The following is a 14,537-nucleotide window of genomic DNA, read 5'->3' on the forward strand; positions in this document are numbered from 1 at the left end:
GGAATTTTTAGCTGCAGGTCAGATACTGACTTCTGGAATAGTTTTGTTTAAAGGGTGACACTCATGTAAATGACTGTATTCTTCTTCCCAAGCCCCTTGGTGTAAGAGCAAGCATTTCCCTCTGAAACCAGCGTGTCTTGTGCAAACAGTTTTATTGTACTTGTATATTAGACCTTACTGGAAATCTGGTTCTCTAGTAGTTGTTGTTTTTTTCCTTATTCAAAGAGTAGTTACTTGAAGCTTCAGTAGTTCTCATCAGAAGACTGATCTCTTCTTTTTCTTTTTGCCAGCAGGTGCCTTGTTAACAGCCGGCTGTGATTTGGTGGATGCCTCCTTCTTCACTGACTGAGTGTCAGGCTCCTCTGACTCCTTAGAATGTGCACTCTTGGAGTCTAATGTTTTTTCTGCTGCTTGCCTTTTTGCCTCTTCTGCTTCTCTTTCAGCAATAATTCTGAGTGAACAAAGTTTAAATTTAATATACTGTAAGGGCGGGGAGACATCTCTGCTGGCCGAGCAACTACAGCTATATTCACAGTGTGAGCAGGATAAACTGTCAGAATGTAGAGAAGCAGAAAATCTGTCTAGTTACCACTTCAAGTTTGACTTACAGTATGCAAAAAATGTATTAACTGCCTTTACACAGAGCAGGGCTCAAGTGCCAGGAAATATCAGAGTTAAGAGTTCTGTAACCTGAAAGCAGGCTGTATTTAGCACTGCCACCAGTAACAGCAGTCACACGAGTTACATTCTTTATGTCCCTGGATGAGTTTGTTTGCCCAGTTATATTATGCTATATTACTTCATTAAAGCACACTTCTCACTTTCAATAATTTTGTTAGTAGAAGAGATACCAGTACTTCAAGATAAGATACAACACTCACTTTGCCAGTTCCTCATCCTTGTTCTTTCGCAGCTCAGCTAATTCAGCATCATGTATTCGATTTTCTTTTATTTTTTCCACCAGCACTTCTTCATGCTGGTAGGCAGGAAAGAACTTAGTTGTAAAAAAGATTTGCATCTGACACATCCACAAACTACATTCCGCATCTTGTTCAGTTTTGGCTTCTTTTGGTGCATCTGCAACATGCAAATTAAATATGTTTAGTTAGCAGGGCACTTCTATTTCAAATGTAGTTTGGACTACGATACTTCAGATCTGTTAGTCTGCGATGGGAAAATCTGTTTTCTGCGTGGTACAGAACATGACAACTATGAGAAACTTTTAACTGACGCGTGCGAAAGGGGATGGCCCTTTTCTGGGTCTTCAGAGTGATTCGTCCCTAGGACTGGCAACAAAAGAACAGGAATGTCTTCTGCAGTAATCTGATGACAAGTCAGTATCCATGACTCCTGTGCATGAGGAATGGAGCAGCGAACATGACTGCTTGAAAGAACAGAGTTGCATGCAAGCAGCTAGCTGTCCTGGCTGTCAAAACCAGGCTTGGGCACTGCTGGTCCTTCAAGAAACAGTATTTTTTCAGATCTGTTAACTTTTCAGTCTGAAAGAGCTGATGACTACACAAAGATCCTTGTCTACCTATATTCTTGGATTTGGGTTCTTCATCTGCAGAAAACATTTAACAAGCACAAAAAACCACCCAGATGAGATCCACTAATCAGCTGGAAGGGAGATGGTACAAAAACGTTACTAGCCTCCACATTGGAAAATGCTCTTACTGATTTATGTTCTGCGTGAATGCTGGCCTGTCATAAGAAGATATCCCAACTACTGGTGGCACACCATTAACAATAATTCTTATATTAAGTAAAAGCAGCAAGACATAGCAGTAGTACACTTTATTTGTCTGAGAGACAAAAAAAACCACAGGCAGGCTTAGAGATTGAACTTTTCATGGAGTAAATACAAATTACAGATTATAGATGCCCTACAAATATTATGTGGCATTTTAAAATTCAGGAAACTAAGTCAGTACTTACACTTCTCATTTACTTACTAAGTTTCATTTTCTTTAAAAAAATATTTTAAAAGTTTTCTTTAAAAATCCTCCTCCAGAATGAATGTTCATTTACTGCCCTCTTGTGACAAACTGAAATCTGCATACAGAACTAGAACTCCGCAATTCAAGAGCTATGAGGGATTTTTTGTGTGTGTTAGTCTTGAAACAGTACAACTGCTTTACCTGTCCTTTCCTTTGCCAGACAGAAACCTTGTTCTTTTTCTGCATCCCTGCTGAGCAATGATGGAGCGTCTTTGACATCCCCAGGAGTTGTATGAAATGAGAGGATGGTATCTGATATTGCAAAGAAAGAAAATTAAAATTGCTCAGTCTGTAATTCTGTGAATTAAATGTCCAGCACAAATGCTGAAATGTCATCTGACCTTCCAGCTTGACCTGTAGTTGAAATACTTCTGTACTGACAAAAAGTTTGCTTCTAATGAAGGCACAACACAAAGTTCAATCTCCTGTTTCCATGCCCCAATCAGTGGGACAGAACAGGAAAAAATACATTTTAAAAAGCCTTTAAGTTATTTTAAGGCCAATGTGACAGCTTCCAATCAAAAAGCACAAAAAGTTCAGAGATTCAAACCTGCCCAGCTGTCTGTGTATAGCAAGAGTGGAAAGCTAAACATTAACCGTGTCAACTGCCAAACTGAATGCAGCTCCCCTCTGTAACTGCAATACATCCAGCTGTTTCACTGACCAGCTACTGTTTTAATAATTTTTAAAATTGTAGAAAGTGTGAATCTCCTCTAGCACCACTGCTTATAGAGGCTCACGGTAAGTACAGTACTCACCCAGTAGAAATTCTTGAGGAGGTTGCCCTCTGCCTTCACAAGGTCCCTGTGACTGGCAAGAAGATTTAAATTCAGTTACTGAATGCCTGGACTTGTATTCAAATTCAAAAGTGAAATCACATTGTCCATTTGAGTCATGCAAATTCCTATCTCTAAAGCATTCTGCCGGTCAAATGCATTCTGCAATTATGCCTATTTCAAAATATTTAACTTACAACAGCATTTCACACTTTCAAGTATGAGCAAATCACTCCTAACACTTTACCTCTGACACCAGCCAGGGAAGTAGGGTGATCCTACTTCAGAGCTGGCAAAGACAGAAGTGCAGAGAATCAAAGTTCCTGTTCTGAGACGTCCCTCTGCTCTTACATGTTGCTCTACATACTATTATTCTTCTGCTCCTGAGGAAACAACGATGAATTTCTATTCCTGACTATTGAAATATAATCCAGGAATTATACTGAGTGAAAAGGAGAGAGCAACATTAAAGAGTGTATCTGAGAAAGCAGCTTTGAAATCTTTCCAGCTGACATCCCCAGCATCTTCTGCAGCCTGATGATGCCACTCTTTTCAGACAAGTGATAGTAAAAGTCTCACGAAAACTCAGACCAAACACAATTCTAATTTCTAAGTCTTGGTATATTTTCTAAAAGTCAGAAAGTTTCCAAATTCTCTGTCTGATTTCCACAAATCCAGTACAAAACAATAATCCTTACTATCTTACCCCGAGATCATAGGGGTAAGAGAATCCATTTTTGTTCTTGGAACAAGAATCTCATTATAGTCATACACTGGGTACAAAACTGTCAAAGCAGTGAAGGTGAGAAGTTTGCTGAAAGAATTCTGAAAAGTGTTTTATGAATTACATTACAGTTGCCTTCCCCAGTGCTTTTACATTTCTCTGCCCACTTCTCAGCCTCTCATTCCCCACCTTGTGAATAAAGATAAAACTCTAGTGTTATTCACTACTTTTTAGTTAATGTAGAAGATACCACCCAATATTCTAAATAACAATATATGAGGGTATGTGTGGGAGCAAACGCTTTGTTAGCATGGAAAATGCACCACTTCTAAGCTCATACATGGATCCAGGCAGAGGAACACATTGTATTTAATATAATAGATGAAATTCTAGTCCCTTTCCAAACTTAAAACTACCTTGGCCACTCTATCACCCATGAATTACAAACCCTCTGCTCCATATTTTAGTGTGGGCTTTCTACATACCTCATGTTTCTTTATTTCGTCTTGTGATAGTACAATTGTGGTTGAAGACAACCATGAATGATCAACTGCCTCGGAAATGTCATCGTTTATGTCTGTACCAGGTGCACTTCTGCTGGTAGTGCACTAATAAAAAGTAAACACAAGAAGAATTTTATATTAAATACATTTTAAACTAAGACTTTCTTTTACTCTTGGAAAATCTGAGTATTTTTACTGGATGGTTTCACTGTGCAGTTGCATGAATGTTTGCAATGATACAAGGAAATGGGTTCCATAGGATGGAAACAATTGGCCAGAGAATGCAGAGCGGTGGTGCTCAGTGGCACCACTGGCTTATAGACTGTGAAATCAAGTGTTTGCGAATGGTCTTTGACTTAATAAAAATACCTTCATTTTGTGCATAATTCTGAATAACAATGCCTAAGTCATGCCTTCAACTACCCTGTGCATCTAAATTGCACAAGAGTCACAGGCAGCATCTCACAACCTACAAAATCTTTGTTCAAAAGTGTAGCAAAAAGAGAGCATAGCTTAACTGCTGGGCAACAGCAAGTCTTGCTACATAGAACAATTGCAATGCCGCTTTTACAGGGCAAATGGAGACATTCAGCTTCAAACAGCAGAGATGTATCTGCCACCAGTCAACTCATTTGTGAATTCCCCTTTGAACACCAGAGGACTTGTGAGTACTTTATGTATATTTACAGTTACCTAGGAAAATGTGCAACTGTGTTAAAACTGTCTATACTGATGTTACGATCTAAAGTAGCTACAAACAGAAAAAGCAGAAGGACCCAATCACATGAGTGTTTATGCAAGAAGAAGAAATTGGTTTTTATGTTCGGGAAACATTCAACATTCACAGGGCCTGACTTCGCCCTCTAAAGCGCCATATGATAATATTTAACAAGTCTGCATCAAATTTACCTGGGACAGAGAATATTCTGGGTACTGAGACACTTTTGTGGTTCCCTCGGAGAGGCCCGTGATTCCAAAGCTACTCCTTTTCTGATTATCACGATCTACTTGCTCCTTAATCACATCACCAGTAACAAACACCAATGCACAATCAAGAAGAGCTTCAACAAATTCAAGAAAAACCAACTAGAGTAAAACAAAAACAGTGATTAATTAATTCATTTTGTAAAATACTTTCATTAATGTGCATATATACCTTAGCAAGCAAAAAACTCAAAAGTCATTGTTTGTGAAGCCTCACTGGCCTCATTTATGTATTGAAATGTCCCTTCTTCTGAAGAAAACTGAGAACAACCAAAGCTCAAAAAATTCAGAAGGTGATATACTGTGTTATGCCTTACACAAGTCATACTGAACTAAAATACTGGATAGTTTTTGCTGTATCTGGAGCTATGAGAAATTTCTCTAACAAATAACACACAACTATTGCTATTACCTAAAACATTTCATTGCATACGATGCTTCCAGAAACCTGAAGAATGGGTGTATAATGAATCCCTTAGTAAGACTTACACTGTGTGTTCGGTTTATCAGATAGTGTTTAAAACAATAAATTAAATGACGTCATTTACACACCTCCTGCTCCAGGTTGGTACTGCTGCTGTCATGCAGAGGTGGACCATCTTTGAGAAGTATTTCCACAACTCTTGAAGCAGTTAATTGTTTGCTGAGAAGTTTAAAATCCTGAGTGAGAGTAAATGTTACACGTTAACAGCACTGAAGGCATTCCCACATGGACCTAATCAAACTCTCTTTAAATCCTGCATCAAAATTTCTAGTGGTTTCAAATGATACTTCCACATATGTCATTAATGACTGAGTGAAATTCCAGCCCTACTGAAGTCAATGGCAATTTTTCCTAGACTGCAAAAACAGTGCTAAGAACTTGTGAAAGCTCATAAATAAAAATATCAAAAAATTACATTACTAAAATGGTTTACTGTATTATTTTCAAAAGCTGCAAGTCTTTGAGTTCTACCATTAAGACATTTTCATACAAACATTTTACAGGACAGGGGGGAAAAAAAAAGCCAACAAAAATATTTCTATTCCCTTAAAACACATTTTTCTAACGTTTGATTATCTGAAATAATCAAGTACAAAATCGGAATTCAATCCTGCAAAAGCACATAAATAACTTCTGAAGAACAACTATAATGTTTGTGAACAGTTTGCACAAAAAACATTGCTCCTACGTTTTCAACTGTGCAGAAGCCACAGGAAGTATTTTAAAATGCTTATATCAACCGATCAAATAAAGCACATCTAAGCACACAAAATCAAAAAAGATGGCAATTATTACGTTCAACATGCAAAGAAAATGCCTCATTGTCATTGTAGGTTCAAATGGAGGTCTGGTGCTTGGTTTACAAAAAGCTCTATATATTCCCCAGCATTTGTCGATGTAGTTCATGGCAAAAACTGTGCATCGTTCTTCAGAAAATAAGGTACCTTTAAAAATTAATTGGGATAAAATAACAGTTACAATAAAACTGCGATGGATGTAGTACTAATTGATGAATTCTGCACAGCACAGAAGAAATACCGTTACTCACCTTGGATATGACAGGCAGCAGGAGTAACATTCCTGGACATCACTTCTGAGAAACACTTACACAGATAAGGACCTTTGTCTCTGCAGTTGAAACAAAAATACTCGTCTGGGAAAACTCAAACTGGTTACACTGAAATAAATTTCACTAAAAGATGAAACTTACTTGTGGTCTTCATGATAGATATGAAATGCCAGACGAATAAGATAAGATAAGAATGTTCTGAACAGTAAAGTCTGATGTGGACAATGTATCTCCTCAAGTGGTGTTTTATCACCTAAAATTTTCGACAAAATAAATCTCTATTGCTATAATGTACATTTAACTGCTTATAGGCATATTGACTTGTCAGCCTTTCTTATCTTCCCCATCTCTACCTATCACAGTCTAACGAAACTCCTGGAAGAATCAGACAGACACAGCATCACTTCCAAACAAGCAAGTCAAGGGAGAACTGTTCCCCTATAGCTGAATCTTATCAAATTCTCTCTTTCTAGAAACGCATCCACTCAGCATCCAGGAGTGAGAGAGGAAGTGAAGCTGGGTTTAAACCCTGCAGTTCTAGATGGAACTGATTGATTAACAGTCTCTATGGAAGAAACAAAAGACAGTACATGCAAACTAAAGTTAAGAGCACGGTGGGGAGGGAGGGAGAGAAAAAAAAGATTTGTTTCTTCCACTTTTCTTTCTCAGACCTCTTAAAACTGCATGTAATAGTAGAAGCAGGACCAGGGCTGAATACAATTTTTGAACAGATGACTCTTTAGAACAATTTTAAAGTAGTATTTCAGTTTTGCATTTTCTCACCTAAGCACCTGAAGTGCCTGGAGAAGTTAATGCACCCCTGAGAACTCACAGGCACCAAGGAAGTACCAGAGCTGAGCTCTTAGTAGAAACTTGTCACTCCAACTCTCCACAGCTTACTATTAAAATTTCTAGATGCTAGACCGCAATCCACAGAAATACAAACCGCTCAATAACCGATCCATTTCAGCAAGAGTTATGTTGGAGTGATGAAACCGGCAGTCCTTCAGAAATCGCCAAAATTGGAACTTAGTCATGAGGAAGGTGTTGTCAAGAGAATGATCACAGCCTAAGCTGCTGTAGAAAGTGTAAACTCTTCTCAGTTCTGTCATATGTCTCAACACAGCAAATTCTACCTAAATAAAGCAGGATATGTTTTCAGCATCGTCTCACAGCAAGTAGGGATCAGCTTGTATTGATCCTGCAACTGGGCATATAATGCTTTGGATCTTGTAACTTTGAAGACCATATCCCTGCTTAAGTGTTCGTGAGAACATGACTCACATATAGTTATAATAACATATTTGTTGGTGACTGAATAAATTAGTCTCTGTCAGCAGATAAACCTCACAGGAGGTAAAGGTAGTTGCTGAATGCACCTCCAGACATGTTTACATATTTTTTATTGTCTTCTAGTGGAAGCTCAGGAAGAGGTAATTCTGTCCATTCTTTTTGTTTTTCTGTTTTCATGGTCTTCAAATTTTCAAATAATTCTTCAGTGGAAAGAGTTACTTTAATAAAAATAAACCAGAAATAAAATAATATGAAACATAGTGCAGGGGAAACTGAAAACACTAAACAGTAGACTCTTACTTGTTTTACTTCTTCATGCCTCTCTTCTCTTGGCAACAAGTCAAGCAGTGAAGATAAATCCAACTCAATATTTGATCCCAGAGCAGAAGTATCTTTTGAGCCATTGATGATTGTGATGTTTTCTACTATGTAAATAAAATTAATTAGAACAGACTAATATATATATATATATATATATACACACACACACACAAACACACACAGGAAAAAACTCATACATTATTTCTTCTTATCTTACTGACTTCAAACTAAGAATAACAGAGACTCCTTTTTAGTGAGCAGAGTTTTAATAATCAGCACTGTAACAACTGAAGAGTAATTTTGTCAAGTCCAGCCCCTAGGCAAAAGGAAATTCAAATATTACATATGTTACAAAACTTTCAGACAACAATGTTCCAACAGCACTAAAAGATGTAGCATGGATGTGTCGCTCAACTCCAAGTGTCATGCACAGGAAACAAGAAGCATGGGAGCAAAAGTCATTAATTATTAAGAAAACTCCCATCTTCAAAGTTCTTTAAGAAATATATCTGGCTCTTAAGTACAAACAACTTCACATTATAGAAAAAAGGAACAACGAAATGTGAACTGATTAGAATTTGTTTTCTTAAGCTGCTTACCAGTGTCAAAATAACTTCCCGTGCAAATGGCATTCAGCTCTTCTGCAACCATTGCATCCACTTGAAAAGCTGCAGATTCTACTATACGATCATCTATGAACTCTCCTTCATACACATGACCATTCTTGAAGACAAACTTGCCCTATAGACAGATTGATTAATTTCAATATAAATCAAAGATCAGAAAAAATAACCCTAATATTCTCAGTCAAATTTCCTTTTAGGAATCTTGGCTAAAATGAGATAAAACAAAGCAAAATATTTTTTCCTACCCTCTTTTATATAATACTTCGTCATCTGTTAATTAAAGTACACTGTTGGGATGAATAATTGCCGATATATATGTTCAATTTTGAAAAGTATTTTGAGGAAAAACATTCCCCCCCCATATAGAAAGACTTGTTTGCAATTTTTAGTTTGCACATGTGGCACTCAGCTCACAGGTTTTTTAAAACACTGTGTGAATGTGAGAACATCTCTGTGCAAGGATAGCTTGAAATCCATTAGCTCATAGTGTAAGAGTGAAAAGTACTGACCAACTGCTGCAGAAATCAAGATGCAGCTATTGCACTGAAAATCTCTGCAGTAAGGTGTATTTCTTCATACAATACGCACAACACACATGTAACCACAGAGTCAAACCTGTGGCCCAGCAAGATCTCCAGAAGGGCTCTTGCTGCTGTCAGTGGACCCTGCCCTTTCTGTTGGGATTTCACCCACAATACAAATTGAATGTGGTTTTCCGTACAGAAATCTAGCAATCCACTACACAGAGCAGAATAGTCTCCTCTGGTGTTGCCTGTAGCTTTGTCTTGCTACTTGTCAATCCTCACCTTGCCGTGCTTCTTATTACAAACCCATTCACCGTCGTACACTGCTCCACTGGCGTATATGAACTTCCCATGGCCATGTCGTTCCCCATTTACAAAATCACCCATGTACTGATTCCTTAAAGGATATTGAGACATAGGCATTCTCTTCAAAAACCATATGTGGGTGCCATATCCATGCTGAAAAAAAAAATTCTATGTTTAAAAAAAAGTCTCCAGAAGAGCTACTATAGCTACAAGTCCAGACTTTTAACAAGCAGAACCACCTGGGCATCTTTAAGAGTCACTGTTGGCAAATCTCTCAATTAAAAGCACACAGTTGACAGCTGCTGGACTTCAAACCATCCACAGAGCTGCATTCTACAAAGATGCGTGGGAGAAGCGCTCAGAGGATACACCGAATCAACATGTACTTGAGCAAGCTCTACCAACAGGACTTCTGGAGACACCCTGCCAGCCTGAATCCTTTTGACCGTAATGCTGAGCAGGCAGCTGAGGAACACCACACCAGACAGAGAGCCACGGTGTTCCAGAAGCCGGACTCCTTGACAATTTTATGCAGAGTGAAAAGACAGAGGAAGTAGCTCACACTCTCTTCCCAACAGAATAATAAGTAGAAAGCACAGAAAATGCCAGAAATCTCCTTCTATCATAAAACTTTTACAAGAGGGAACAATTTGGTCAAGTATTTTGCGGGTGACACAGAAGTAAACTGCCACATATACTCACTGCTGAAGTCATACCTCAAGCTAAGTATAGTCACAAACATTTAATGTTTTAAACCTTTTTTTAATGAAAAAGGTTTATATTTTCCATTAGAATATTAAATTATGATTTTGTAAGTCTACGTCAAAAGCCTTTTAAAATTTGAATACTCCTAAAATGAGAATCAACTTAAAATAAACAGCATATTTCCACTTCCTCAACTGGCAAAAATCATACAAAGCTCTGGTATCACACAAAACTCCCTATCTGCTTTTACTGGAGTAATGGACAGATTCTGAACTAAAGAGGTTGCTGCGGAAGAAATTAATACCTGTATGCCATACACCCACTGTCCCATATACTCTTGATTAGCTGTCAACCATCTCATTCTTCCTTTTCCATGACGTACATTTTTCTCCCACTGACCTTCATAGGTATTTCCAGACTTATAGCTGCAAGAAAACACTAAAAATTAATGACCCATTCAAACAAAATTCTGAGTGAGTCTTATGAAAGCAAGGTTTATGCAAAACCTAACTGCTAATAAATTCAGCATTTATTAATGCTAAATATTAGCATTAAAGTTGCTCACTGTGTCACGTATACAGAGGTTTGATTGTACCCACTGCTACCTTCCTATTTTAATTTACAAGTCACTGTAAAAATATTAACCAGTTCTCTATTTTCAGAGAGTCTTTGCCATAGCTAATCAAAGTATTATTTTATATATAATTCCACAAATAATTCATTTATTCATGAACACAGCTCCATCTGTTCAAATCAATTGAGTGTATTTGTTTTTAGATGTTGATTTGTGGTTTACCCAACTTATTTGATATTTTATCTTTACATATTCTTTTATGGGAATGATCAATAGAAATATACCAACATAAAAATGCAAGTTATAGAGAAGATCTATCTTACTATTATTAAGCACATCGTACAATTATTTATTCCACTGCATAAAGTACATACTACTTTGAAATGGTAGCATTTGTATCCATTATAAACAGAAGAAATTGTATGATACTACATGTAAGATAAAAAATGCGAAGAACAAGTGTTATCACATTTACCATCTCATTCCCCATCCTTCTTTGATGTTATTTACCCAGTCGCCTGAATACCAAGAGGTATGTTCCTTATCATAATAAACAGTACCCTGAAACAAACAGTATAGTCAATTTAAATACCTCAATATTAATCTACATTAATATAAGCATTTTAAGTAATTTGTATGCAATGTTGTAATCGCCCTCTTATTACAGTCACTTCAAGACACTGTACTGAAAGCCACTGATGTGACAAATAAAAAAGCAACCTCTTTTGATGAATATTAGTTAAGACCTTAAGACAGACCAAGTATTAAAAAAAATTCTTATTACACTTCAAAGTCTACCATGTTTTTCAAACCACTTGGAAATGCTTTCAGAGAGCTAACATCGGCAACTTCACCACAGTAGTCACTCTGAGGTAGATCAGTTTCCTGACTCATTGACAATTCCAACACTAGGTTACAGCATTAATTGTTCTGTCTTCATCTGATCGCTTCCTCTCAAAGCAAACTAGACAGACCATTGCACTGGTGACCATCCACAGCAGCCTGTGTGATTTCAGTGTCTCATTAGTGACACACAACTTAAAACCATGTGATTAGAATGGATTTTCCTCAAACGCTGAGCATCGGTCTTCAAAATGTCAGGCCCAGAAGAGTGTCTCAATCTGGATGCACAAAACGGAGGCAGATAAGAGCACTACTTGCCTATAAAAAGTTGGAACTAGACGTTACAATTAAGACTGCCTTACCTCATGTAAGTAATTATCATACTTGGTCTGCTTAACACATTTGGGAAGCAGGATCACTTTGTTTTTGCTGGGAAGCTGATTGTCATTGTTATGTGGCTACTAATGCAGTCATCAGTTTTGACTTTGTCATCACCTCCTTGGAGCAGCACAAAGGACAAACCACCCAATAGGCCAAGTATTCTTTTAGGACACTGTTCATCCCTCCTACTACAAACAAGATCCCACCCCAATTGTTTTAATTAGCATTCACGATTTCAGAGAAGATCCTTAGGAAAAACAAATCTCTATATAGCATAAGATCATGGATGGGAGTCACCCAAGACCATGCTCTCATTTTGTGTTTTTACTTACCTTTCCATGTCTTTTGCCTTTACACCAATAGCCAATGTAAGAAACAGGACAAGTACCACTCCTGAAAAATCCAAACCCATGCCTAAGTCCATTCTTGATTGATCCTTCATAAATGCTGCCATCATTCCACGTATAACGGCCATTAAGCATCTGCACATTCTTAACAAATGTTCCCTAAAAGATTAAATTACAACATTTAAAAAACTAAGACTCACTGTTCCCCAACTATCTCAGCGATTGAAATCACTGCCATAGTTCTGCAGTTGCCACCTGTACTGTACCCACTACTGCAACTTATCTAATTTCCTTGAATTTGCACATCTAATTGGCTGTAATTGTGTTCAGTTATAAGTAAATTGCACTTTACCTCATACTTGACTCCATCAGCCCACGTGTAAGTCCCTTGTCCATGCAAAAAACCTTCAGAAAACATGCCCTGTAAAATGAAGAGAACGACAGTGTTTGCAAATTTGTTCTTACCACAACTGAATTTTAAAGATTTCAAAATGACATATTCATTCCCCTCCTAGTTTCAAATAAAGAGTTTTAAGGCCAGAAACCAACAAAGCTTTCAACGCTCACACATTCTGAATGCTTAACCTCCACCTACATTAAAAGAAATAGCCTGCCTGTTCTAGAGAAAGAATTTGATCCACTATTACTTTTTAAATATATTTATTTATCCACTCACCTTATACGTATTTCCCCCCTCAAAACATGCAAATCCTTCACCCTCATACAATCCATGGACCTTTTCACCTTCATAGCTACAAGGAAAACAAACTGAATGTGAAGATTTCAAGTCACTGCCTGTAGACCTATATCACAATAGACATACAAAAAATGACCTTTCATTTACCATGGTCTACACACAGGCCAGTTGTTGCATCTTGTGCAGAAAAAAAGAGCTACAACAAAATTTCCAATTTTTTGCACCTTCCTTGTAACATTTCACGTAACTGTTGCATTGCTTCAGACCTACATTTCTGTCAGTTAAGAAAACAAATCACATCGGTAGCACCCACTAGCTTACAACCAGGCAACCCAGTCAGTGTGTGAAACATCACACAGAGCCCCCTGGAACTACCAAAGGGTCTGGCTAACGCTGCCATTCACCGTTTTTCCTCAGTTTAGCATACTCTTAAGGGATATGAGCAGCCCTAAACATTAAAAGGCAACAACAACTGAACGTTAAATGACATAGCTATACTTTCTTCACCAACTGTCTGTATACTTAAGACAAAACTCCGCTGCAGGTGAACAAGCTAAAAGAACGAGGCTTTTGGCAAATGGAGAGCAGCAGCAACTCTCCAGGATACAAAAAGGCAGCAGAATTCCACAGGTATCAGTCTCACACGGTGTCACAGCTACAAGGTCTGAATAACATGATTCAGTGACTCAAACCAAGAGTCCAATCCCTGTTCTGTATGACACTGGGTACACCAGAGATACTTAGATGAATTCCTGATTTCACTGGATGTATTTGTAACAAGCATACCTTTTTACAATAACTTCAGTAAGACTAGGCTCCTCGTAGTATTGCAGAACATCTTGGACTGGAGGTTCTTCTACCTCCTCTGTTTCTTTATCCGATGTCACTGGATTTTCCTTTGTTTCTTCCACTCCATTTGCTGAGGTCTGCAAATCTGTCAGCTGTGTTGAACTACGCTCAGCTGTAGTATCATGCGAAGGAACAGAAGGACGTGCAGATTTTTCTGTTTTCTTGCCATCCTTCTTCTTATCCTTTGCCATAACTACTCAATTTTTCCTTCTGAACATCTACTGTCTGTATAAAGGTTTTTCCCCTATTGATTTAAAAAAACAAACAACAAAAGATAAATGAGCTACCTACATGAAAAACTATCAGTCTTTTCTTAATGTGTATCCATGCATGTATTTTAAGTTATTTCTGCAATGACACTTCCTCAAGGCGGTGGTTTCAGCTTGTGGGAGGCCACAGGGCTACCAGGAAGCGATGCCTGTTAATTATCTTTAAGAAGTCCATCAAAACCACTCTACAGAAGTGTTGTCAGTAGACTTACTTCTGCTACATGGAGGTCTCCATCTGTATTAGATTTTTAGGTGTCTAGAT

General features: G+C 37.8%; 1 protein-coding gene across 1 annotated transcript; it reads right to left on the reverse strand.

Annotated features, from left to right (window-relative positions):
* Positions 1–204: 204 nt before the first annotated feature.
* On the reverse strand, positions 205–14,197 carry LOC135994405 (radial spoke head 10 homolog B-like). The gene is made up of 20 exons (XM_065644930.1): positions 13,944–14,197; positions 13,137–13,212; positions 12,813–12,881; positions 12,446–12,619; positions 11,365–11,450; positions 10,620–10,740; positions 9,587–9,763; positions 8,754–8,895; positions 8,134–8,258; positions 7,487–7,676; positions 6,682–6,793; positions 6,520–6,599; positions 6,267–6,415; positions 5,540–5,647; positions 4,913–5,089; positions 3,986–4,108; positions 2,759–2,810; positions 2,142–2,252; positions 882–1,077; positions 205–451 (listed from the first exon to the last, which is right to left on the reverse strand). Exons 1-20 carry the CDS (start codon positions 14,195–14,197, stop codon positions 256–258), a joined length of 2,718 nt encoding a protein of 905 aa, XP_065501002.1. The 3' UTR covers positions 205–255.
* Positions 14,198–14,537: the final 340 nt, after the last annotated feature.

The sequence above is a fragment of the Caloenas nicobarica genome, chromosome 14 (genome assembly GCF_036013445.1).
Source record: "Caloenas nicobarica isolate bCalNic1 chromosome 14, bCalNic1.hap1, whole genome shotgun sequence".
Classification (NCBI taxonomy): domain Eukaryota; kingdom Metazoa; phylum Chordata; class Aves; order Columbiformes; family Columbidae; genus Caloenas; species Caloenas nicobarica.

Coding starts and splice junctions, on each gene's coding strand:
- LOC135994405 (XM_065644930.1), bottom strand. CDS start 14,197: ATGGCAAAGGATAAGAAGAAGGATGGCAAGAAAACAGAAAAATCTGCA. Junction 10,741..11,364: donor GAAGGATGGGGAATGAGATG/GTAAATGTGATA, acceptor GTTTTCTTGCAG/CTATAAGTCTGGAAATACCT. Junction 2,811..3,985: donor ACGAAATAAAGAAACATGAG/GTATGTAGAAAG, acceptor TCTTCTTGCCAG/TCACAGGGACCTTGTGAAGG.